The 24456-nt window shown below is 42.6% G+C and overlaps 1 protein-coding gene across 2 annotated transcripts; it reads left to right on the top strand.

The window, feature by feature from the left end:
* The first annotated feature begins 417 nt into the window (after positions 1 to 417).
* On the top strand, positions 418 to 4255 carry LOC123403767 (reticulon-like protein B12). Of its 2 annotated transcripts, none has more exons than XM_045097677.1 (3): positions 418 to 849; positions 3616 to 3795; positions 4031 to 4255. In XM_045097677.1, exons 1-2 carry the CDS (start codon positions 527 to 529, stop codon positions 3782 to 3784), a joined length of 492 nt encoding a protein of 163 aa, XP_044953612.1. In that variant the 5' UTR covers positions 418 to 526; the 3' UTR covers positions 3785 to 3795; positions 4031 to 4255. The 2 variants fall into 2 exon arrangements, with proteins under 2 accessions (XP_044953612.1, XP_044953613.1); XM_045097678.1 differs by lacking the exon at positions 4031 to 4255 and adding an exon at positions 1621 to 1706 and having other exon boundaries at positions 464 to 849; positions 3587 to 3710.
* The last annotated feature ends 20201 nt before the right edge of the window (positions 4256 to 24456 follow it).

The following is a 24456-nucleotide window of genomic DNA, read 5'->3' as shown; positions in this document are numbered from 1 at the left end:
TTAATTTTCCGCTGCAATCACTATTACCTTCGTGCTTGTGTTTTGATCCTTTGCAAACTACAAGGACGAAGAGATAGACAACCTTTGTGTACTCGTTGCGAGCAAAGTTATTTGTTGTGTTTGCAGGTCCAGGTCTTCTGCTGACCAGGACAGGAGACACCTACACTACTAGGAAAAGGGCTATAGATAATATAGACACTAATGGCGCACCACATAAGTGGTGCGCCACTACTATATAGCAGTGGCGCATCATGTGCAGGTGCGCCATTAGTGTGATGGACACTAATGACGCACCACACACACGGTGCGCCATTACTAACAAACTTTTTTTTCCAAAAATACTAATGGCGCACTGGGGCAGAGTGCGTCATTACTAGTGCGCACCACTCACCAAGTGCGCCACCGAAGTTTCCCTCCCCTCGCTCCCGCAGAGAAGCTAGATTTCCCAAAGCCCCCCACCCGCCCCGCCCCCACCACCTCGTCCTCCCCGCCGCGCACCAGACCCTAGCCACCCCCGCCGATCCCAATGGCCGCCACGCAGCACCGGCCCCTCCACGCCCTCCTCGGCGGCGGCGCAGGTACGCACGCTCCCCCTTCCTCTGCTCTCTCTCTCCCGATTCGGCCGATCTGCGGGGCTGACCGACCCTGCCCTGCCGCTCCCCGCCGAGCCGCCGACCTGCTCCTCTGGAGGCGGAGGAACGCCTCCGCGACCGCCGTCACGGGCGCCACGCTCGTCTGGTTCGTCTTCGAGCGCGCCGGGTACAGCCTCGCGTCGGTCCTCTCCAACGCCCTCCTCCTCCTCGTCATCATCCTCTTCTTTTGGGCCAAGTCTGCCTCGCTGCTCAACAGGTCCGTGGGTTTGACCTCCCTCCTTTTCTCTGCCTGGCGATCAACCTCCAGTCCAGAGTAGCACTTGCGTGAGATCTAATCTAGAACTGAATGGCTCCCCTGCGTTGCTGTGGCCGTATGCTTTGTGACCACTGATGAGTATCGGATACGGGTTAGGACCAAAATTAAATTGGGGTAGGTTCAGTCGCGCAAATGCTGTGTCACTTTGTCCTGGGTATCTTGCTGTTGAATTGCTTGTTGGATTGTTCAAACTAAAGTCGTACAGTCGGTTTGCTACAATGTACATTTCTGTACTTCGGAACTTCTGTAGAATTTGGGCATGAGCACTTTCGTATTTATCTGTAGTTTGAGATTAATCTTTGGGAGATGTTAGAGTGGGTTCAGGGATGGATCTGCATATTTAGTGTGCAGAGGATCTTCTAATTTACCATTTCTCTACTAGTACTACATCAGTTATCATGAACCTACATGCTCCCTTCTCTGCAAAGTAAAGACTAAAGAGGTTCCTTCACTTTACAGTCATGTCATGACAGCCGTTTGATATTCCTTTTGCTAGCACATGAGCATATACTGTAATTCCTTCGCTGTCACCCCAGCAAGGCGGATCAGATGGGGATGCATGAGTTGTGCCACGGCTCAGCCGTTATCACTCTAACGGTGGCCATCCAAACCCACCCATTTATTTTATTCGCCGGCCAAGCCATTACCCTATATACCTTTAGCGCTGCTGTGCGTTTGCTTTAAAATAATATCCCATATTTATCATCGCAGTGGCACCGTTCTCCCTCCGGTGCAGAAGACCGGTGCAATCAGACATAGGAGACATCATACCAAACTATTGTTTTGCTGTCAAGCATGTACGCCTGGTAGTTTACAATAAAAGTCAAATAAGATTCAGCAAATGTGCATCTGTTCAGTATCCAGGTATCTTAAAGTTTTATCAGATAATGTATGAAAGACAATTCAACATCTAGGGTTGCAGCAAATGACAAGAGGTTTGCAATCCACAATTGCCAACACAGAATTCATCATCACACAACACTTCAAACTAAATCTGACATTACAAGCTAAAACATAATTTGTCATGTTACTTTACTCAGCCAATGGCCAAGTTCCACAGTTAGCAAAAGCATACAGCCCTGAATATTGACCACATACCTGTTGGCAATGCAGATTTTAGAGAAGCCATCATGAGCCCATCATGGGTCTCATCATTTCATATGTGAAGACATTTCGCAACTACATTCCATTTCCTAGTCTAAGTTCCATTGCTTAGTTATAACTATTTCGCCTGTGCCCCTCAATGCCACAGTTCTTGCATCTGGAAGGCTTCCGAGGTTGCTTAGGAACATCACCGTGGTCCAGGCATGTAGTTTATTTATGCGCCCGTCTTCGTCGGCATATTGTGCAAAACCTAGTCCTCTTGCTCAGACCCTCATATGGAGCTTTCTCCCAACTGGTTTATCAGCATATTCAACAATCTAGTCGGCCATCCCATCCCCTTCCTTTTCACTAGAGAGATTAATCCTTGCAACCTATTGCTTGTCCTAGAGACAGAATCATTATCAGCATATTCAGCAACAACTTGCTGGAGTTCGTCTGTTGTTCTGCTGCAACCACTGCCACAGGTGTCTGACACACCATAACGCCACTGTCTGCAAGTCTATACTCGAGGCCAAGACCATCACTAACTTCTATATAGGGTAACATCACCGCCAAATTTGACTTGAAAAGCTCCATCAATCGGTTGTAGGCTTCAACACTGATGTCGCCGAGCCTGACTAATTCCATTGTGTGCATGTACACCGTGAAGTGTCTATATGAGAAAGGGTTGTTCTGCATGCTGTCCTTTTGGTATTGGGTCAAATGAGGGGGGGGGGGGGGGGGGGGGGGAACATCACGAGCATCCCACATCCATCTCTTCACTACATGCTTTGCTGTTATTTCTTTAGCTCTGAAGAAATCTAGCACCTGCAAGAAAAACATTTACTGTTGTCATGCATACGTTTCAAACGGGTTGGAGTTTTAAAACGATAAACCAGTTACTTGGTGCAGCAGCTTTCTCAAACCCGCTGATGCTCAAACAGCTTTCTCAAACGCATTGACTCGAGTCGGGCACGATGCTCTCTTTGGTGCAGCAGCACCAATCCTCAGCCTGCAAACACCAAATACTACAAACATGAATTATCTGAATGCATTTTAGTGGCTGCTCTCAACTCAGATTGTTGCACTCATATGATTCATATAGTGTTGGCAATTTTTTATTACTAAATCTTCTACATCTGTGAAGGAAGATCATTTTATAGTTTGACTCTATGAACGCATACGGAACATTTACCACTCCTCAATTTTTTCAGTACTAGTGTAGTCCCCCTGATTCTTATAGCGGCTGTCAATTTCTGATTACTAAATATTTAGCATCTCTGAAGACATAAGACAGATTTCCAATGATCATTTTCACATTACTAAATAGTTCGAATCTCTGAACACATAAGGAACATTGCAATTTTACAGTACTAATGTACTTCCCTGGTTCCTAGCGCCTCTCAATTTTTCATTACTAAATCTTTAGCATCTCTGAAGATGTAACTCAGATTTTCCACTACTCAATTTTTCCCTACTATTTTTTTGAATATCTGAACACATAAGGAACATTTTGCACTCTTAATTTTTTTTCTTTAATCAATCTTCTGCATCTCTGAAGATATAATGCAGATTTTTCACTAACCTCTTATAGTCTTATTCTATCCATCCGAGAGCCTGCAGATTTATCTTCCCTGAGGATTCATCTTCCTTCCCCGTCAACAACTTAGACGTCGGAGAAGAGCTCTCCCTTCTTGCCGCTCCGTCCTCCTTGCCGACCAGATCCGCGCTTCTCCGCTCGACGCCGGCACGTGCTGCTGTGGCATGGCTGGCTGATGCTGCTGCGGCATGACAGTACCAGAGGTGCTTCTTTCACTACTCCTATCTATTTATCAATAGAAATCTGTATGCTTTTCAAGTGTTGTAATTTGCTACAGGTTGCTCTTTTCGCCTCTGCATCACTAGCATTGTTGCTCAAAACATGTAAGTAGAGATCATTTGACACATTTGAAGATCAAATTTATAATTAGAGACCATTCTTGAAGATCTTCATGATTTAGAGTGTTAAATTTGACATGTTGATGATTTTATCTTGTAGGTTGCCACACGGATGCTCTTTGGACTACGATATGGACATGAAGGCATTTGTTTTAGTGTCAAATATTACTTACTAATGCCCGCACAGTATCGTTGTGTATTATATTTGCTATGGAGCTATGTATGTATGGATGCTATGGAACTATATGTATATATGGATGCTATGGAATTTTGGATGTATGGATGCTATAGAATTTTGATATATGGATCATGAAATTTGTTATGCAACTTTGCATATATGTTATGTGTTGTGGATCAGTAAAACTATTGGGCACATATTATGTATTATATATTTGATATATATGTTATGTGCGGTTGAATTTGTGGTTTTGAAACAAAACATATATATGCCAGAATCTTTGATGTCATGGGGCTCTCAGCAAAGATTTCATACTAGTGGTGCACCATTAGTGGCGCACTGCAAAAAGCACACTAGTGGCGTTTCGTTAACTAGTGCGCCATTAGTAAGCCAGAGCACATGGGTAAATATGCTCCCCGGGAGGCATACTAATGGAGCACCATGGGCTATACTAATGGCGCACTGGCTGGTGCGCCATTAGTATACCAGATACTAATGGCGCACCTGTGGTGCGTCATTAGTAACAAATTATAATGGCGTGATGCTAGTGGCGCACCTGTAGTGCGTCATTAGTAGCCAAAACAGGTGCGCCACTAGCAGGCCTTTTCCTAGTAGTGCTACTTGTTGATCCTAGGAGTCCTCCTGGTTCGATAAACCTTACAGTTCCCGTGTGAGGGAAAACTTGTTGCTGGCTACATCTCAACCTTCCACTTGGGGTAAGCAATGGGGTGCGAGAAGTATATACATCATCTCGTCATCAAGCAATGTTTTCTGGTGCCGTTGCCCGGGACTCTAGTCTTCAAGATAGGGAAGTTGCATGCTATCCTTTACCTTTGCTTTTTAGTCTTGTTAGTTTGCTTTTTAATTTTTGCTTTAGAGTCTTATAACAAAAACCACAAAAAAATAGTTGCTTTGTTCTTGCTCGTTGCCGTTGCTATGGGTTCCACTGAGAACACCATGTTGGGTGACTCCACTAATCACAACAACAATGATTATACCTTTCCCTCTATTGCTCCAGTGACCACTAAGGGTCTTTTTACAAGTAAACCATGTGACTATACTAGTCATTATAGAGAATTATGCCCTTGGCATGGTTGTGTCGGGAAGCCACAAGATCTTTGGTTTGAAGTTGCTCATAAACGTCCCCCAACTTGGGAAGACGTCCAAACTCTTAAAATAGAGAGCAAATCAAACGTAGAGGATGACACTACAATTTTAATTAATAGCAATATTATTGATTTTGCCAATTGTAGTCTCTCCGAAGTTATCACCTTTTTGCAAAAAATGGCTAAAGACCGCCACAATAGTACACTCAATATTGCCTTCACCGGGCATATTACCAATGCTCTTATAAAACCTAGGGAGGAGAAGCTCAAGCTAGAGAATTCTATTCCTAGAAAACTAGAAGATGGTTGGGATCCTATTGTCAAAATTGAATTGAATAATATCTCTTGCTTTGCATTGTGTGATGTTGGAGCTACTTTGTAGCAACCCGACTCAAAACGAGTCAAGCCTCTGTGTTTTTGTGCCATCCCTGGATCAGTATGCTGGCACACACAGTACATCAACGTATATATCAAAGTGCAATCACATGTAAATAGCGTAAAACTGATATATACCTTAAATATTTCAGCGGAAGCAGTCAAGGGAGTGGAGTCCCAATAAACACCAACGGCAAGTTGAGTGTAGACCGTAACCCTGAATCGTATTCTTACTCGTCGAAGAAAAATATCTGCAACATAAGACGTTGCAGCCGTGTAGGTCAGCATATTAAATATGCCGGCAAGTCACATAAGAGAGGGGTGAAAAGTAATCATCTATACTATATGCATATATGGTAGGTGGGGCTATAAGTTTTTAGCGAAAAGCAAGTTTTCTCCTACATCAAGAGAGGGCTAAAAGCAAAATGTTACTACATTGTTGGTTGTTAACGAGATGGTTCCACCAACCAATTCTCGTACCCATGTTGTCAATAATACCCACATCAATATTGTTATTTGTGTTGAGAATTTCAGATAACTTCAGTTCCTTTGGCTCAAGTTGTCCATGACCGTGGACACGGCTAATCGATTAGGTTTGAGTACTCTGCAGAGTTTTGCACACGTTCCCCACAAGATTTGATCGCCTCCGTGTATGTCCTCGCACTTCAGGGTGCTTGAAGACCGGATGATCAAAACATGGTCTTTCAACGGGTCCCTCTGAATACCTGTCGGTGCCCATCCAATCCTACCGTTCTTCTACATCTGCTAGCACCGCCTGTCCAGAGTCGCCGCGTTGTCCAACCAAGCCAGAGCCCATAATGACTTGTGGCTGTGCAGGCAAGCCTTGGGTCTTGAAAATATCCGTCCGTCTCTTTGAGTCTGGGTGAAGCTTTCCGCAGGATGTCATGGCCTCTCCAGCATCCCGGGTCATCCACTGGGTTCTTCAGGGAGCCGATCAACCGTCCTTCACCCAGAGTTGCATTGCGTCCGAGGTCTTGAAAATCTTGTCTTAACCGGTCTTGATTATTTAATCAACCTCGCATCACTCGTGTTATGCACTCAACCGAAATCCCGTCTACTCAAGCATAGCAATATGAAATTTGTCGTCTCGGGGCCAAGTATCGGGGTTGTTGGGTGCCTACCACATGATACTACAATTTATACTAAAATTTCCAAGTACCTAAGCAGCATGCAATTTGGGCATAGGATGGTAGAACTACGATGCATAAACATAGGTGATAGTATGATCAAAGTGACTTGCCTGGTGATGTTGACGAAGAAGAATATTCGTTCTCGGGAAATACGTGATAGAACTATTCGTCACTCTCCGATGAAATCTATATAATCAAACATAGTATTCACATAAGCACTCACACTAGCAATCATTCTAGCAATCAATTAACAAACAGCAATAAAAGTTGATGCAATCAAAAATCAATAAGAGAGAGCGGATAAAAATCCAAAGGAAACTTCAAAGAAGCTAGGAAGCCTTCTACTACATCAAACACTATATAGTTTTTGTTCTAACTGAAAATAAAACATTAAAATAGAAAAAATAACAGAAAACAAAATATAAAATAACTAACATAACAGAAGTAAAATTTACAAAACAATATTTTTTATAAGTATTTTCAAAATAGGAAATCAAACTAGCAATGCAATCAATTCGCAAGTTAGTATAGAACTAGAATTGATTTCATCCAAACAAATAAGAATAAATAAAATAACATTTTGTTGTTGTTCAAAAGTTACTGGTAAATATCAGAAAACAAAATATAACTTGTCACAATTACAAAAAAAAAACAAATTAAGAACAATTAATACAAAAGAAATATCAAGAAAACAAAAAAAAAGGCTAAAACAGAATCTGTTTTGCTTAAAACCTAAGGAAAATTACTTAAAAAATTGAAACTTAAACTACTGAAATATATGATCAATACGAAGCAGCAGCAAAAAGAATCAAATTAAAAGCTATTTTTAAACACCCGGAATAAGCAAAACAAGCTTTAATTCAAATCTGATCTAACTCAATTTTTATAAATCCAAACATAGACAAATTATATATCTGCAGAAACTGCATAAATTTTTTGATCCAACGCAAAAAGAATCACCTAATTCGGAGTTGTAGACTAATAGATATGAATTTTCTAAGATTGCAATTTTCTGAAAAAACTGCAATACGGGATTTCGTGAATCTCACCATGGGTGACAGAGAGGAAGAACTCCGGCGGGGTAGCTGCTCCGACGAGGTGGGCAGGTCCCCGGCGGGGAGGGGGAACGGCGCAGGGGGTCCCGGAGGCGAGGAAGGGGGCGTCAGGTGCTCCTGGGCGTTCTTCTGTTCGGCTCCTTGCAGGAACAACAATGGTGGGGGCATCGTGGCTACGGGCAGGGAGAGGACGAGCTGATGGGGAAAATGGAACGAGGAGAGGAGGGGCGTTCTTATAGGGGTGGTGGGAGGCTCGGGAAGGAAGTGTAGCCCGCGAATCGGGAGAGGGAAGCTTCCTGGGAAGCTTCTGCCATGGCCACACAAGGAAGCTCGTGAGGAGGAAGAAGAAGAAGGTGGGATTGGGCCAGATTGGTTTCCTAACGTGGCCCAAGTACATTCCTAAAATAAGAGATCTCTTTCCCTTTTTATTAAAACAGGAATCAATACGATTAAAAGGAAATAGAATATCCTTGGAATATAGGGGTATAATATATTAAAATTTTCAGAAAAATAAATCCAAAAAGATGGGCATTTTTCCACTACCAAAATAAATACTTGAAAAAATGTTTTTTAGAAAATCCCTAAATTGGTTTATTTTCTTTTTGCAAATATTTTTCAAATAAACCTTGGGTTTTATGGTCCAAATATTTCAAAGGAATATCCCCGGTTTGGAGGGTCATGTTCCTCCTCTCTTTTCTGTTTGACAGAATATTATTCCCCGGCATTTCTTGAGTGGAGGGAAAATAGAATTTGCAAATTAAAATCGAAGGAAATTCAAATGCCATCTCCATTCAAATTCTTTATAGTTGAAGAAGTCATGTCATCTTCTCTCATTGCTTTTAAAAGATTGAATTGGAATTCATCAGAGATGGGGAAAGTCATTTTATCCCTCTCATTCCAAAGTTTTTGAAAAGTTTCAAATTTCACACAAGTTTCAATCACTCAAGAAAACAAACAAACAATCTAATAATTATTTTAACATCCCAAAATTTGGGATGTTACAAACCTACCACACTTAAAATGAATCTCGTCCTCGAGATTCGAAGAGGCTAGAAAGAAAGGTTTGGGTTTGGGGGTCTTCTAACAAATCCAACCTCCGGCAAAGTGGGATGCTACCACACTTAAAAGGAGAGCTACTGGTGCCTTAAAACTTTAACAATCCATTGGGGTTTTATCATCTGACTCCTCACAGTCTTCATATATTTCGCTATATTCATAACGTCTCCATCAGAACGAGGGTCCTTCTGTTGATATAAGCTTCTTCCTTTACTGGGTCTTCTTAACTGACAGTCTCGTGATCAATTCTAAATAACCTATCGATGATTCTCATGGTGGTCTACCATTTGTGCCTATCCTGCAGAGAGAGGGGTCTTGTCTTCATCCTCACCATAAAATTTTCTACGTGTGACAACAACTACCATGTACATGGGCTTTCACCATACCATTCTAAGGCTTAAACAAAAGCTGCAAAGAACGTCGTCTCTCTATGTGGGTAGGTCTCTCAGATTTACCATTCGGAATAGCAAGATAAATGATAAGAGTAAGTCGTCATGGTGATCAATCCATTCCGCACCCAAATCATTTCTCTGTATAAGGTTTAGCGAATCTCGCATTCTAACACTTGGGCATCCTCACAAGCGTTGCAGAATTTCTCTTGTCCACGAACGAAGTTCGGATAATCCATTGGTTCTGCAAGCTGAACAAAACATCTATCGTATCTTCACAATTCTCTGGCTTTCGTATGTTCCTAAGAAAACGTTTGCTGATCCATCATAGCTTCTTCCATAGATCATATTCATTTCATAATCAATCCTTTATTACATACTTGCTTTCTTCAAAATTCTAACTCAAAAGTAATTTATTACAAATGCTGCCATCCACATTGTTTGGTATGGTCGAGCATTTCTGCCAACATTATTCATTCGTCTCCCTTGGGGGTACTTTAGTTCCACTCGAACTTTCCGAGGTGCTCCTTGAAATCATCCATCTTTTGCTTCATCATGGTGGTCCTGAGCTTCATCTCCATCATCTCCGCACGTACCTCACTCAGGTATTCCTGGGTATGACGGAGTCTTGCTTCAAGTATTTCTCCAATCTGACGTATGGCTTCCATGGCAGCTTCACGAACAACATCAAAGAAGATTGCTCGTGGTACACGTGAAATGAAAAAGTATTGCCCCATAGTCTTAGGACAAACTCCTTTCACATGGTGGAGGTGTACTTCCACATACCAAAGTTCTACTCCACTTTCCATGAATGGGTAGCCTTTGTAGACTGCATCACCTTCAAGATGAATGTGCTTCATCATGTCCTTCAAGATTTTCGGGTAATCATGGTCACTGGTGAGGGTCATGATCGTTTCTGGGCCCTTGAGGAATGACTCGTAGAGAGTTGTCATCTGCAGGTGTCAGTAAATAGGTACTCAGAGGAATGTATGTGTCTCCTTGGTAATCATGGTACACTCCTACTCAATGGATCATGTGGGTGTACCGATTACTACCACACTTAAAATGAATTATACTCATGCCCGCATAGACCATATTTTCTCATATCCTCATAATTGTTCAGAGATCTTTGTTCGAAGAGAAACAACGCATACATTTTCAACATAGGCAATCATGAGACAATAAATTCCATTTATTCATGATGTTATTACAATCTCGGGGACTTCTGTTACAAAAAAATTTCACTCCATGATCTCATGAAAAACAAGAGTGCTTCGGATCACACTTATTGCCATGGTCAAAACTTAACTACTCCATTCTAGCTTTCTTCCTTTGCGGACAATCGCTAGCAAAATGTCCTGCTTCCTTGCAACGAAAGCAAATGAGTTCTGACAAGTCTCGAGGCTTCTTAGCTTTTGCTTTTGCTCCTTGGATTTCCGGCTTCCTTCCTGAGCACATGTATTTGTGGTGGCCAAATTGCATACACTTGTAACATCTGACATGACTCAGGTCTTTTTCTGCAGAGATTTGGCTCTTCCGAGGGTACTTTTTCTTCTTTCCGGACTCCTTTATTTTGGCCAGTTCTTCTATTTCAAGTGGATCAAACTCCACTTCTTCCGTCGGCAAGTTTCCCAGATACTCTTGGCTTCCCTTCGTGCAATCCTGTGAATAATGTCCTTCTTCTCCACATGAGTAGCATGCATTGGAGAAAAATCTGGTCAGACCTTGTCCATCAGGGTCTTCAATATTTTCGTTCATCACTGGTTCTTCTAGAATCTTCTTCTTAAGTGTTTCCTTCATTGCTTCTTTCTGCTGCTGGACAACTTGTTGTACCTTGGGGTAAATGTGACATTGAGCTGGTTAGTGGGTGGTTCCTTCACAAAGGAAACAAGTCCTCTGACTACTTGGGCACTCCTCAGCTGGGTGATTTTCTTCACAATGAGTGCATCCATCCTTGTGTTCTTCCTGGGTGTGTCCTATTTCTCCACAGATCTTGCATGCACAAGTCTTCTCCTTTGGATTGTCATAGCACTTCTGAATAAGTCGGGATTTTAACAGGGTGTTCTTGAATTCGTCCCAAGTTTCTGCTCCACTAAATCCTTGTATGGCATGGTGCATTTTCCACCAGATTGCAGAACTTTGGGTAAAGTACTGGAGAGCGTGTTCCACTTCATATTTCCTTGAGATCAAGTTGCTCCCGAAGTCGTTCTCCATGTTCTGAATCCATATTTCAGCCTCCAACTGGGTCATTGGTCCAGAGACTACAAGCCCAGCTTCATACTCCATCTGGTAGGGTTGAGGTTTTGGGGATGAGACGGGTAAGAGAGGGAGGGAGATACACACAATACAAACAATATTTTTTAGAATAGGTTTTCTTTGTGGCCATCGGAAAACACACACCAATGACGGCTCACAAATCATCGTAACTAACGTGGGTATATAACAGGGGTTTGGACTTCTAATGGTCATATAAATATTTGAACGCTTCAGGGTCTTCGAATTCTTCGGGTCTTGAGAGTCTTCAATTGGTGCAGCTTCAATTCTTCAATGCATGATGAAATCCTCTTTACTTTGAAGTGGGACTCAGTTGATCCTTCATGTCGTCAAAGGGGTAAGGGTATTGTCTAATAATTTGAGGTGAGAGAGAACATTCGATGAAATCAGAAGCGATGAGAAGTAAAAGATGTTGTTGAAACTAAAAAATTTGAGAGATCCTTTCCTAAGAAATTTCCAGTTTCTAGGGTCACGTCCTACAGCCAACATGTGCTATGATACCATTTCTGTAGCGAACCGACTCAAAACGAGTCAAGCCTCTGTGTTTTTGTGCCATCCCTGGATCAGTATGCTGGCACACACAGTACATCAACGTATATATCAAAGTGCAATCACATGTAAATAGCGTAAAACTGATATATACCTTAAATATTTCAGCGGAAGCAGTCAAGGGAGTGGAGTCCCAATAAACACCAACGGCAAGTTGAGTGTAGACCGTAACCCTGAATCGTACTCTTACTCGTCGAAGAAAAATATCTGCAACATAAGACGTTGCAGCCGTGTAGGTCAGCATATTGAATATGCCGGCAAGTCACATAAGAGAGGGGTGAAAAGTAATCATCTATACTATATGCATATATGGTAGGTGGGGCTATAAGTTTTTAGCGAAAAGCAAGTTTTCTCCTACATCAAGAGAGGGCTAAAAGCAAAATGTTACTACATTGTTGGTTGTTAACGAGATGGTTCCACCAACCAATTCTCGTACCCATGTTGTCAATAATACCCACATCAATATTGTTATTTGTGTTGAGAATTTCAGATAACTTCAGTTCCTTTGGCTCAAGTTGTCCATGACCGTGGACACGGCTAATCGATTAGGTTTGAGTACTCTGCAGAGTTTTGCACACGTTCCCCACAAGATTTGATTGCCTCTGTGTATATCCTCGCACTTCAGGGTGTTTGAAGACCGGATGATCAAAACATGGTCTTTCAACGGGTCCCTCTGAATCCCTGTCGATGCCCATCCAATCCTACCGTTCTTCTACATCTGCTAGCACCGCCTGTCCAGAGTCGCCGCGTTGTCCAACCAAGCCAGAGCCCATAATGACTTGTGGCTGTGCAGGTAAACCTTGGGTCTTGAAAATATCCGTCCGTCTCTTTGAGTCTGGGTGAAGCTTTCCGCAGGATGTCATGGCCTCTCCAGCATCCCGGGTCATCCACTGGGTTCTTCAGGGAGCCGATCAACCGTCCTTCACCCAGAGTTGCATTGCGTCCGAGGTCTTGAAAATCTTGTCTTAACCGGTCTTGATTATTTAATCAACCTCGCATCACTCGTGTTATGCACTCAACCGAAATCCCGTCTACTCAAGCATAGCAATATGAAATTTGTCGTCCCGGGGCCAAGTATCGGGGTTGTTGGTGCCTACCACATGATACTACAATTTATACTAAAATTTCCAAGTACCTAAGCAGCATGCAATTTGGGCATAGGATGGTAGAACTACGATGCATAAACATAGGTGATAGTATGATCAAAGTGACTTGCTTGGTGATGTTGACGAAGAAGCATTTTCGTTCTCGGGAAATACGTGATAGAACTATTCGTCACTCTCCGATGAAATCTATATAATCAAACATAGTATTCACATACGCACTCACACTAGCAATCATTCTAGCAATCAATTAACAAACAGCAATAAAAGTTGATGCAATCAAAAATCAATAAAAGAGAGCGGATAAAAATCCAAAGGAAACTTCAAAGAAGCTAGGAAACCTTCTACTACATCAAACACTATATAGTTTTTGTTCTAACTGAAAATAAAACACTAAAATAGAAAAAATAACAGAAAAAAATATAAAATAACTAACATAACAGAAGTAAAATTTACAAAACAATATTTTTTATAAGTATTTTCAAAATAGGAAATCAAACTAGCAATGCAATCAATTCGCAAGTTAGTATAGAACTAGAATTGATTTCATCCAAACAAATAAGAATAAATAAAATAACATTTTGTTGTTGTTGAAAAGTTACTGGTAAATATCAGAAAACAAAATATAACTTGTCACAATTACAAAAAAAAACAAATTAAGAACAATTAATACAAAAGAAATAGCAAGAAAACAAAAAAAAGGCTAAAACAGAATCTGTTTTGCTTAAAACCCTAAGTAAAATTACTTAAAAAAATTGAAACTTAAACTACTGAAAGATATGATCAATACGAAGCAGCAGCAAAAATAATCAAATTAAAAGCTATTTTTAAACACCCGGAATAAGCAAAACAAGCTTTAATTCAAATCTGATCTAACTCAATTTTTATAAATCTAAACATAGACAAATTATATATCTACAGAAACTTCATAAAATTTGTGATCCAAGGCAAAAAGAATCACCTAATTCGGAGTTATAGACTAATAGATATGAATTTTCTAAGATTGCAATTTTCTGAAAAAACTGCAATACGGGATTTCGTGAATCTCACCATGGGTGACAGAGAGGAAGAACTCCGGCGAGGTAGCTGCTCCGGCGAGGTGGGCAGGTCACCGGCGGGGAGGGGGGATGGCGGAGGGGGTCCCGAAGGCGAGGAAGGGGGCGTCAGGTGCTCCTGGGCGTTCTTCTGTTCGGCTCCTTGCAGGAACAACAATGGTGGGGGCGTCGTGGCTACGGGCAGGGAGAGGACGAGCTGATGGGGAAAATGGAACGAGGAGAGGAGGGGCGTTCTTATAGGGGTGGTGGGAGGCTCGGGAAGGAAGTGTAGCCCGCGAATCGGGGGAGGGAAGCTTCTTGGGAAGCTTCTGCCATGGCCACAGAAGGAAGCTCGTGAGGAGGAAGAAGAAGAAGGTGGGATTGGGCCAGATTGGTTTCCTGACGTGGCCCAAGTACATTCCTGAAATAAGAGATCTCTTTTCCTTTTTATTAAAACGGGAATTAATACGATTAAAAGGAAATAGAATATCCTTGGAATATAGGGGTATAATATATTAAAATTTTCAGAAAAATAAATCCAAAAAGATGGGCATTTTTCCACTACCAAAATAAATACTTGAAAAAAAATGTTTTTTAGAAAGTCCCTAAATTGGTTTATTTTCTTTTTGCAAATATTTTTCAAATAAACCTTGGGTTTTATGGTCCAAATATTTCAAAGGAATATCCCCGGTTTGGAGGGTCATGTTCCTCCTCTCTTTTCTGTTTGACAGAATATTATTCCCCGGCATTTCTTGAGTGGAGGGAAAATAGAATTTGCAAATTAAAATCGAAGGAAATTCAAATGCCAGCTCCATTCAAATTCTTTATAGTTGAAGAAGTCATGCCATCTTCTCTCATTGCTTTTAAAAGATTGAATTTGAATTCATCGGAGATGGGGGAAAGTAATTTTATTCCCTCTCATTCGAAAGTTTTTGAAAAGTTTCAAATTTCACACAAGTTTCAATCACTCAAGCAAACAAACAAATAATCTAATAATTATTTTAACATTCCAATATTTGGGATGTTACATACTTCTTCCATTATGCCCAAAAGAATGTATGATATGCTTGATTGGAAACCTTATGATCCACGTTCTATTGGTATTCGTCTTGTTGATTCTTCCATAAAGAAACCTTTAGGGAGAATTGATGATGTTCTTATTATTGTCAATGATAATTATGTGCCTCTTGATTTTTTTTATTATGGGCATTGAATGTGATCCTTCATGTCCAATTATTTTGGGACGTCCTTTTCTCCGCACCGTTGGTGCTATCATTGACATGAAAGAGGGAATTATTAAATTCCAATTTGCTCTTGAAAAGGGAATGGAACACTTCCCTAGAAAGAATATTAAATTACCTTAAGAGTTCGTTACTCGGGCAAGTTATTCTTTTGGAGTTGATAACACTTGATCTTCTTGCATTATGCCTAGCTCAAAGGCATAAAAGAAAGCGCTTGTTGGGAGGCAACCCAATTTGTTTTTACTTTCTGTTTTAGTGGTCTTGATGCTTGTTACTATTGTAGAAACATCATTTTATCTTTATTTTTAAGCTTTGTGCCAACTTATAGCCTCTCATTGCAAGAAAGTACAAAAGTTGTGACATGTTGTCCAGAAATAGATTTTGTCTGCTTGACGGAAAAATTCGCCAAAAAATACCAAATCATCTTTTTGATCTGATTTTTTTGAAAAAATTCTCTATATAATTGTCTTTCTGGCATGGGTTCTGAGTTTTTTTATTTGAGTGGCAGAAGTACCCTGAATAAATTATTTACTACCTCTTGTTCTGTTTTTCACAGATTCTGCCATGTTTTGCGTTTTCGTCGGTTTGCAAATCCTAAGCTTACTTTTTATTTGCAAAAACCTTTTGGCAATAATTTGAACAGTAGATTTTCATGAAAATCTTTATTTCCAGCAGGTAATGAATTATTTTATTAAGGGTACTAACCACTCTAATCAGCTTATGATGAGTTTCATATGAAGGGAGTTTTCAAGTATGCGATGGGAGATGATGAAAGAAGATACATGAGTGTCAAGCGCTCGAGTTTGGGGATGCCCCCATGCACCCCAAGATATATTCAAGGAGACTCAAGCGTCTAAGCTTGGGGATGCCCCCGTGCATCCCCTTCTCTATCAACAATCATCAGTTCGTCCATCTCCATGCTATATTTTTATCACTTCATATGTTATGTGCTATGCTTGGAGCGTCCCGCTATTTGCTTTTTAGTTTGTTTTAGTTTTGCTTGCTGTTCCTAACAAGTCGTAACCTAGCCTACCTTGTTTGGCAGAGAGACACGCTCCATTCCACTCTAGAACACATCATATGTTTTCATGCTTATCTTTTTTTGTGTGTTCTTCATCTTTTCGTAGCTACTGTCATGTTTAGCTCTTAGTTTTCATGCTTATCTTTTTAAGGGATTTTATTTAGGTTGTTTTTGGAACTCTCTTGAGTTATCATGCTTATCTTGTTTAGAGAGTTGGCTCGTTGCACTAAGTTGTGTGTCTTGCATGAGTAGGTAATTGAGGTTGCTATTTAAGTATAGTACTAACTTGCAATAGTTTTGAGGTATTGATTTGAGTAAAGTTCGGACTATTGGTGCCAAGAGCTTGAGCCTATTAGTGATAGGTGTCTTATTTTGGGAAATTCATGTGTTTTTTCAAAAACTAAAAATTAGTTGAGAACTCTAGCTGCTAAATTGATCGCTAACCTCTTGAGTGGTTGGAATATATAGAGTACCCTCACGTTACCATCTGTCGAGGATGCGCAAGGATAACCAAACCCCCAAACGCTCCTCCTCGGGGTAATTGTCTCTTTGTGAATTTCCTAACTAGATAGAAAGTTACCGATAATAAGTGTGTGAGTTCTTCGGACTAATGTGAGTATTCGATTGTTGGCACTTCCACCATCCATATTTTGCTAGCCTGTTCGGTACCGTGCATTGCCCTTTCTCACATTGAGAGTTGGTGCAAACTCCACCTGTGCATCCAAACCCATGACATGATACGCTATTTCATACATAAGCCTCATTATATCTTTCCTCAAAACAGCCACCATACCTACCTATTAAGGCATTTCCATAGCATTTCCGAGATACATTGCCATGCAACATCCACCATCTCATGACTTGATCTTAATGTCATACATGCTTTTGCTTGATCGAGGAGCCGCATCATAGTTGGGACTTGCTCCAATTATTGCTACATGACGTGCTAGTATCATTGCATATCCTACTACACTGGCAGAGGCATACATTTGCATACATCATGATAGTTTTCACTTGTCATTATGTTGAGTACTTCTTATAAAGTGTGATGATTTTTCTTTTTATTCATGTAAAACAAAGAGGAAAAGATCCCAAAGAGGACAAACGAAAGATCCCAAAGAGGACAAATGAGAGATAAAAAGAAAGAGCCAACCAGGCCACACAAAAAATAAATTAAAAGAGAGAAGAGGGCAACACTACTATTCATTTTGAAAGATCCACACTCGTACACCATTGCTATATTTGTACTACATAGAGATTATCATTCATGCATAACTATGTGGGGACCCTTACACTATAGAACTTGGTTTGCATATTCCAATGATGAGCCTCCTCAAATGAGCTCTAGGTCTTCATGAGCAAACAAGTTGGATGCACCCCCATTTGTTCCATTGGAGAGCTTACCTTAGCTCATATGTGCATCCGTTACATGGCAATCCCTACTCCTCACATCATATCTATCATTTGGCTTTGTCTCACCTATGATCGTCCTCATTGATGTGAGCCTATCACACCATTTTTGTCTTCCTTCCCCATCAGTTTTATATTTTCCATCCTAAGTGCCAACATATCTTGCTTACGCTCATCCATTGCATGAGTTCTCAAAGTCGAAAGGGAGAGGATCATTTTGACTTGTGCCTGACTAGTGGTCTAGGGATGAGTCAAAATAATATTCCGAAGGAGACCAAATGCGAAATTTTAGTAGATTGAGTTCTCAATTAAAAAAATAATTTATGATCTCAACCCATCTCCCACTTCTTGCACACAAACACCATTTGGACACATTCGAGTCATGGACAGCGAGAGCTCTTGCACCTATATGTTCTTACTTTGCTAAACTCAATACTAGATATAGACTCTTGCTTGTTATTGTCTTGACTTGAATTCCATATCTCACTTGCTTTACTTTGAAGTTCTTATATGTGTGTTAGCATGTCACCACATAAATTATTGTGTTATCATTTATCTACTCGAGGACGAGCAGAAATTAAGCTTGGGGATAGTGATACGTCCCAAACGTATCTATAATTTCTGCTTGTTCCATGATCTTTTGGGTGACATTGTTATATCTTCTCCTACACTTTTATATCATTTTACACATATTTGGACTAACCTACTAACTCAGTGCACCTAGTGCCAGTTTCTGTCTGCTGATGTCTATTTTTCATGGGCTTTTCCTGAATTTTCCGAAGACCGAAAAATTCCAAAAAAAATATATAAAAAATCAGCGAAACAGAACCTTACGGCTCACCGAAGATGGGCCACAGGGGGGGCAGGGGCTGCCCAGGCGACCTGCTGGCGCGGCTAGGCCCTAGGCCGCGCCAGGAGGCCGCCTGGGTGTGCCCCACCTCCTCCGGTGCCCTCCTTTGGCTTATATTTAGAGTCCCGAGAGGAAACCCTTCCTCAACTTCCAGAATCGCGAATTTCTCCATCGTTCCGCCGCCGCAGCACTTCTGAGATTGGGAGCGTTAGGAGACCTCTTCCCGGTACCCTGTCGGAGGGAGGATTGACCTCCGGGAGCTTCTTCACCGCCATGGATGCTTCCCGGACGTGCCATGAGTAGTCCTCCTTGGACCATGAGTCCATGACCAGTAGCTATGTGATGTCTTCTCTCCAATGTTTTGCTTCAATGGTTAGTCCTTGTGAGCTACCCTACATGATCAAGGCATCTATATAATTCTCTTGCTATTTCTATGCCCGGTTTGTTGGGATCCGATGGATTATGAGATTATGTTCAGATTGTTACGAGTTATATATTTGATTATCCTTTTATATTATGTTCCTTAGTGATTCATGCATGTTCTTTGTTGTTGTTTATTGCTTTGGCCGAGTAGTAGATTGTAACTCCAAGAGAGAGCGTCATGCATGATTGTGGGTTCATGCCCCTTGATGTCTAGCTTGAGTGACATAAACATGAGACTAGGGGATGTGCTTGTTGCCACCAGGGAGAAAACAACGGTGCGTGTGGCCACAGTTGCAAGGATTGTTTACCTTACGCATAGTTCTTTAATGCAGTTGTCTGTTGCTTTGAGTTTACACTTTGGGTGGGGCTGGCAACTTAATACCGGAGAGATGTTCTGGATAGATATGTCAAGGTGGGTGATTAGTAAGTAGATGCTGATGAATAAACGGTCTACTTGTCTTGGCGTACTAGCCTTTACAATTGAACCTCTAACTATCAAGTAGCATAATTAGCATTGCGGTGCGTTCGTAATTCTATCAATTGCCCAAGTGTGATTTGCTTACCCAAGCATAGTTGTTTATCGTCTTTTGGGAGAGAGACATGACTGGTGAAAATCATGTGACTCCGGTCCATATCACCATCATTGTTTACACCTCCATCATTTACCGCTTTTATTTACTTTTCCGTTGCAATCACTATTACCTTCCCGCTTGTGTTTTGATCCTTTGCAAACTACAAAGCCGGAGAGATTGACAACCTCTCTGTACTCGTTGGGAGCAAAGTTATTTGTTATGTGTGTAGGTCCACATCTTCTGCTGACCAGGACAGGAGACACCTACTTGTTGATCCTAGGAGTCCTCCTGGTTCGACAAACCTTATAGTTCCCGTGTGAAGGAAAACTTGCTGCTGACTACATCTCAACCTTCTACTTGGGGTAACCAACGGGGTGCGAGAAGTATATACATCATCTCGTCATCAACCCCCACCCCAGTGCATCCTCCCTCCTTTCTCTGTCCCACCTCTCTCTCTCTTCCAGAATGAGCCCGATCTGGGCACCCTTGTTCTGTTAATTATTGGATGAGTAGGTTATGTAATATAGCTATTTTGGGAGTAGGACGATGGTTATTTGAGAGTATTGCTGCATATTGATTGCCATATTGGTTAGTGGTTGTGACGCCCTGGTAGTTAAGCTACACTAATCACACGCTAATAGTGTCATGTCATCTAGGTTAGCTATGCCAAGTTCACACTTGATAAAAATCAAGGTCAATTTCAAATTTAAAGTAAAGTCAAATAAATTATTTCGTCAAACTATAAATAAAAATGTTGGCTCACTTAAAAATATTCACTAAAGGATTTTCATGTTGGACCCAACATTATTAGACCCACCGATTAACCAACTAAACATTTTAAAGAGGACCACGAGCGAATAAAATAGCCTTTTGAAATAAACCAAATATTTATAATTTTCAAATAAACCTTGTCGGGACCCCGATCCTATGCCATAGGAATCCAGCCTGTAACACATCGCAACCCTTTGTGGTCTCACGCACGGTTAACTCCACGGCTGCAGCCTTACCTTAGCCGGGACCGTTTGCGTCTTTTGACTCACGTATGCGATAGTGTCGCTAGCATTCCAATGTCAAAGAACCCGGATCGACATGTCTAATCATAAACCAAAGTGGCAGTTCCGCACAAGGACAGGCATACATGACCCAACAAAGCAGGTGTCGGTCATCAACGAACGTAGACGAGTCGTAGCAAGCTACAAGGACTCCATTACGTCGCGTCACATTTCCCCAAAGGGGACAGACACAGCAGCTAAGAAGGACACATGCCGGTCAACCAATGTGTCCGGAGCAGTAGCGAACTACCAAGGCTCGTTGGATCACAAAGGGGCATTTCCTTGTAAGAAGTGCTACTAAAGTTCACGACTAGGTATTCGAACCCCATACATATCAAGTACGACACACGTACGCATGGCATACCGATATGTATAGATACATCGATGGCATCACAACATAACCATAAACATACAAGCTTTATTTAAGAGGCTCGGAAGAGCCACACACATATTATTACACATTAAGGGTCTCACGACCCATAATAGCAGTCATACAATACAAGCCAGCGGAAGAGTTATAAACTGTCTGGGTACAGACAGAGCAACTAGAAGGCACATGGCCTGACTATTCTACAGAGCCGACGTAGGGCCAGATCGTAGCTGGGACACCAGCTACTCGTCATCGTCGATGTCTACGAAGAACCCTCCATTAGGGTCATTAGCAACCTCTGCAACATTTATTAAGCAAACATGAGTACGAAGGTACTCAACAAGACTTTAGGATGACTAACTACTCATGCAAGGTATCAAGAAGGTATTGTGGGGTTTCATGCGGAAAGCCAGCATTTGACTCGTGGCTAGACAACTTGCTTTTTGAAATTAGTTTTGACAACTTGATTTCTCGCACATGAGTCCACTAACACCACAACAATACACTATCGTGGAATCATTCCGTCTCCATACAGAAATGCCGTCCACGACACTCATGCTTATCTTGACAATTTTATGAGTAGCCATTGAAGTTATCTATGAACAACATATGTCTCCAAGTAGTCCATATCCGCGGACGCGGCTATTCGAATAGATCATAACCCTGCAGGGGTGTACTTCATCACACACGCTCCCGCCACTTATCGCCATGTGCACATCATGCACCTCGGCAACCTTCAAGCGGAAGCCCAGCGAGGGAGTTGGCCACGACCGTTAATCACACTAGTACCTAGTCCAGGTTTATCGCCTATCTGAGAGTAACCCGTACGGAAGTCCGGCCGAGGTTTCCGCCACGGCCTCAAACGATGTGCGCAGGGTTCCCAAGCCCACCATCCGGGTGCCACTTGGTACACCGTGCCACTGCCTACCGCATCACGGTCCACCTCTCAGGTCAGCACCATGCACGGCCTCCAGCATTACTATAAACACCAGAAACTACTTGCAACTCCTGGACCGAGTACTACGCGATTAATAGGCCGAGCGGGGTCATATTTCAGGGCCCAGCATGTGGTAGTATCTAGTCTTGGATTACATACACGGAACTCAGTTCCTAAGGACGGTTCCAATGAAACAACCCGCCATGTACTCCTACACAGCCTTTCACCGGTACCTTTACCAAATCAAGTTCAACACACGACCTTTGCTCACCGAACACATTCCACATTTCTGCTCATCTCCCAGATGACAGACCATACACAACTCTAAGCATAGCATGCATAGCAGGATAAGGCACATCATGGCTCAAGCAACTACCAGGTATGCTAGGTTGCAAGGTTCGGCTATTTACTGTGACAAGGTTAAGTCATGCAAAGGAAGTGGGTCCAACTATCGTGGCAAAAGCAGTTGGAGCATTTGATCCTAATGCAATAAATAGGTGCAGGAGCAAGAACATAGGAGTTATCGGGATGATCAAAAGGGTTTCTTGCCTTGTTGCTCAGAGGAGGAACGATATCCGTCGGACGGATATTCGGTGGAATCCGGGGGTGCGGAGCCTACCGAAATGAACGGCAACATTCAATAACAATCATATGCAATCAAAATGATGCATGAGCATGGCATGTGAATGCAAGTGATAAGTTATTATAATCAAGATGTTTTAGGTTTAGAGTTGATTTGAATCACACTCGAATAGCAATTCAAACGGGTATTCTCGGATACCGGTTTAATTGATTCGACCTGGTGCTCAGATCAACCTAATGTTATCATGCATGAAATGTCATGTTATGGTACTGATTTACCTCTAGGGCAGTGTGTGATCATTGTATTTATAATGAAATTTGGATATTTTTGCAAATTCCAATTATAAAGTGATTAAAAGAATTGAATTATTCCTTATTTCACAATTTAGGTTTCTGTAACTTTTCCAAACATAGTTGAAAATAGCATAATCAGAATCCTTGAATTTTTCTGATACTTTCTCATATATAAATTATTTTCATTGGAGTTACAAATTAATTTCTATGATTTTTGCAATTTTTTAGCAATTTCCTGAATTATTTTTATACTGGAAATTCCATTTATTGCATCAGGCTGACGTCAGCAGGTCAGCCGACCTGTGCAGGTCAAACCTGACAGGGGGGCCCCACTGGTCAGCCTCTCTGGGACTAATCCCGCGCTGACCAGCCCCTAATTGGGGTTTGACCAGGCGTGGGGCCCTCTGGCAGCGACTCAGGGGAGGGCGATTAGGCCCTAATGGTCGGCCACGTCGACGGCCACCGGAGGGTGATCGCCGGCGACCAAACCCGCGGCGGGGGGCTCGCCGGAGGCGACCTAGACGGCGATGCACAGCACGAAAACGCACGCGGTTGGCAGCTACAGCAAGCTCGCGAAGTGGCCGATCTGGCAGGACCATCTGGGGAGGCTAGGGTCGCCGGAAGAGGCGTCGGCAACGAGCCGGAGCGGCGGTCGAAGCTCGGGCGTCGTCGGGGGCTTTGAATCAGAGGGATCCACGCTTAGTTCTTAGCTGCTACGGCATCTACGCGTCGTCCTGGAGCTGATGGTGCCCTCGGAAGGACGAGCTGGACATCGGAGGGCTACCGGCGACGAGCGGCAGCGGCGGTGCTCGTCGGGCTCCGGTGAAACTAGGGCTAGAGGAGGGGATCGACGGGGAAAACTTAGGGAAAACCACCGCATGCTCACAGGGAGTGCAGAGAAGAGCTCAGACGGCTCGGGGAAGGCCTGGGGGCGACGAATCGACGGGAGATGTCCGGCGGCCGGAGGAAGAAGACGACGGCGTTGCGGGCGTTGCAGGGCGCGAGGAAGCTTCGGCTTCTGCAGAAATGACCAGGGCGACGAGGCGGAGCTAATGGCGTGCTCGCGGAGGGAATCCTATGGCCAGGGGCACGGCCAGCTCGAGCTCGAGCTCGGCTCTAATGGCGGCATCAAGGAGAAGGAGGGGATCCGGGCGGAGGAGGAGAACCGAGGCGGGGAATGGATAGGGGAGGCTCTGGGGAGCTTATCCCCGTCGTCGCCAGCGCGAACCGGCGGCCAGGCAGGCACGCAGGTGCGTGGCCGCGCCGGAGGAGGCGGCGGCCCCCTCCTGCTGCCTACTGGCGCGGGGAAGGGGACGAGCGGCGAGATGGGCTGGGCTTGGCTTGGGCGTCAGGTAAGCTTTTCCCATTTTCTCTTTATTTGGTTTTTCTGTTTTTCTATTTATTGCTTTGCTAATTATTTCAGCTCCAAAACAAAAGGTAAAAACTAATTTTGACCTCCTGAAATATTTGTTATAATATCCCCACTCATTTCCAAGACTTTCAA

The sequence above is a fragment of the Hordeum vulgare genome, chromosome 6H (genome assembly GCF_904849725.1).
Source record: "Hordeum vulgare subsp. vulgare chromosome 6H, MorexV3_pseudomolecules_assembly, whole genome shotgun sequence".
In the NCBI taxonomy this organism is placed as follows: domain Eukaryota; kingdom Viridiplantae; phylum Streptophyta; class Magnoliopsida; order Poales; family Poaceae; genus Hordeum; species Hordeum vulgare.
This window is presented reverse-complemented; position numbering and strand designations above follow the sequence as displayed.

Bases quoted from the DNA above. Each gene is read 5' to 3' on its own strand.
- LOC123403767 (XM_045097677.1), top strand. From the start codon at position 527: ATGGCCGCCACGCAGCACCGGCCCCTCCACGCCCTCCTCGGCGGCGGC. The intron at 850-3,615 runs GTCCGTGGGTTT...GAGAGCCTGCAG, and splicing joins TCTGCCTCGCTGCTCAACAG to ATTTATCTTCCCTGAGGATT.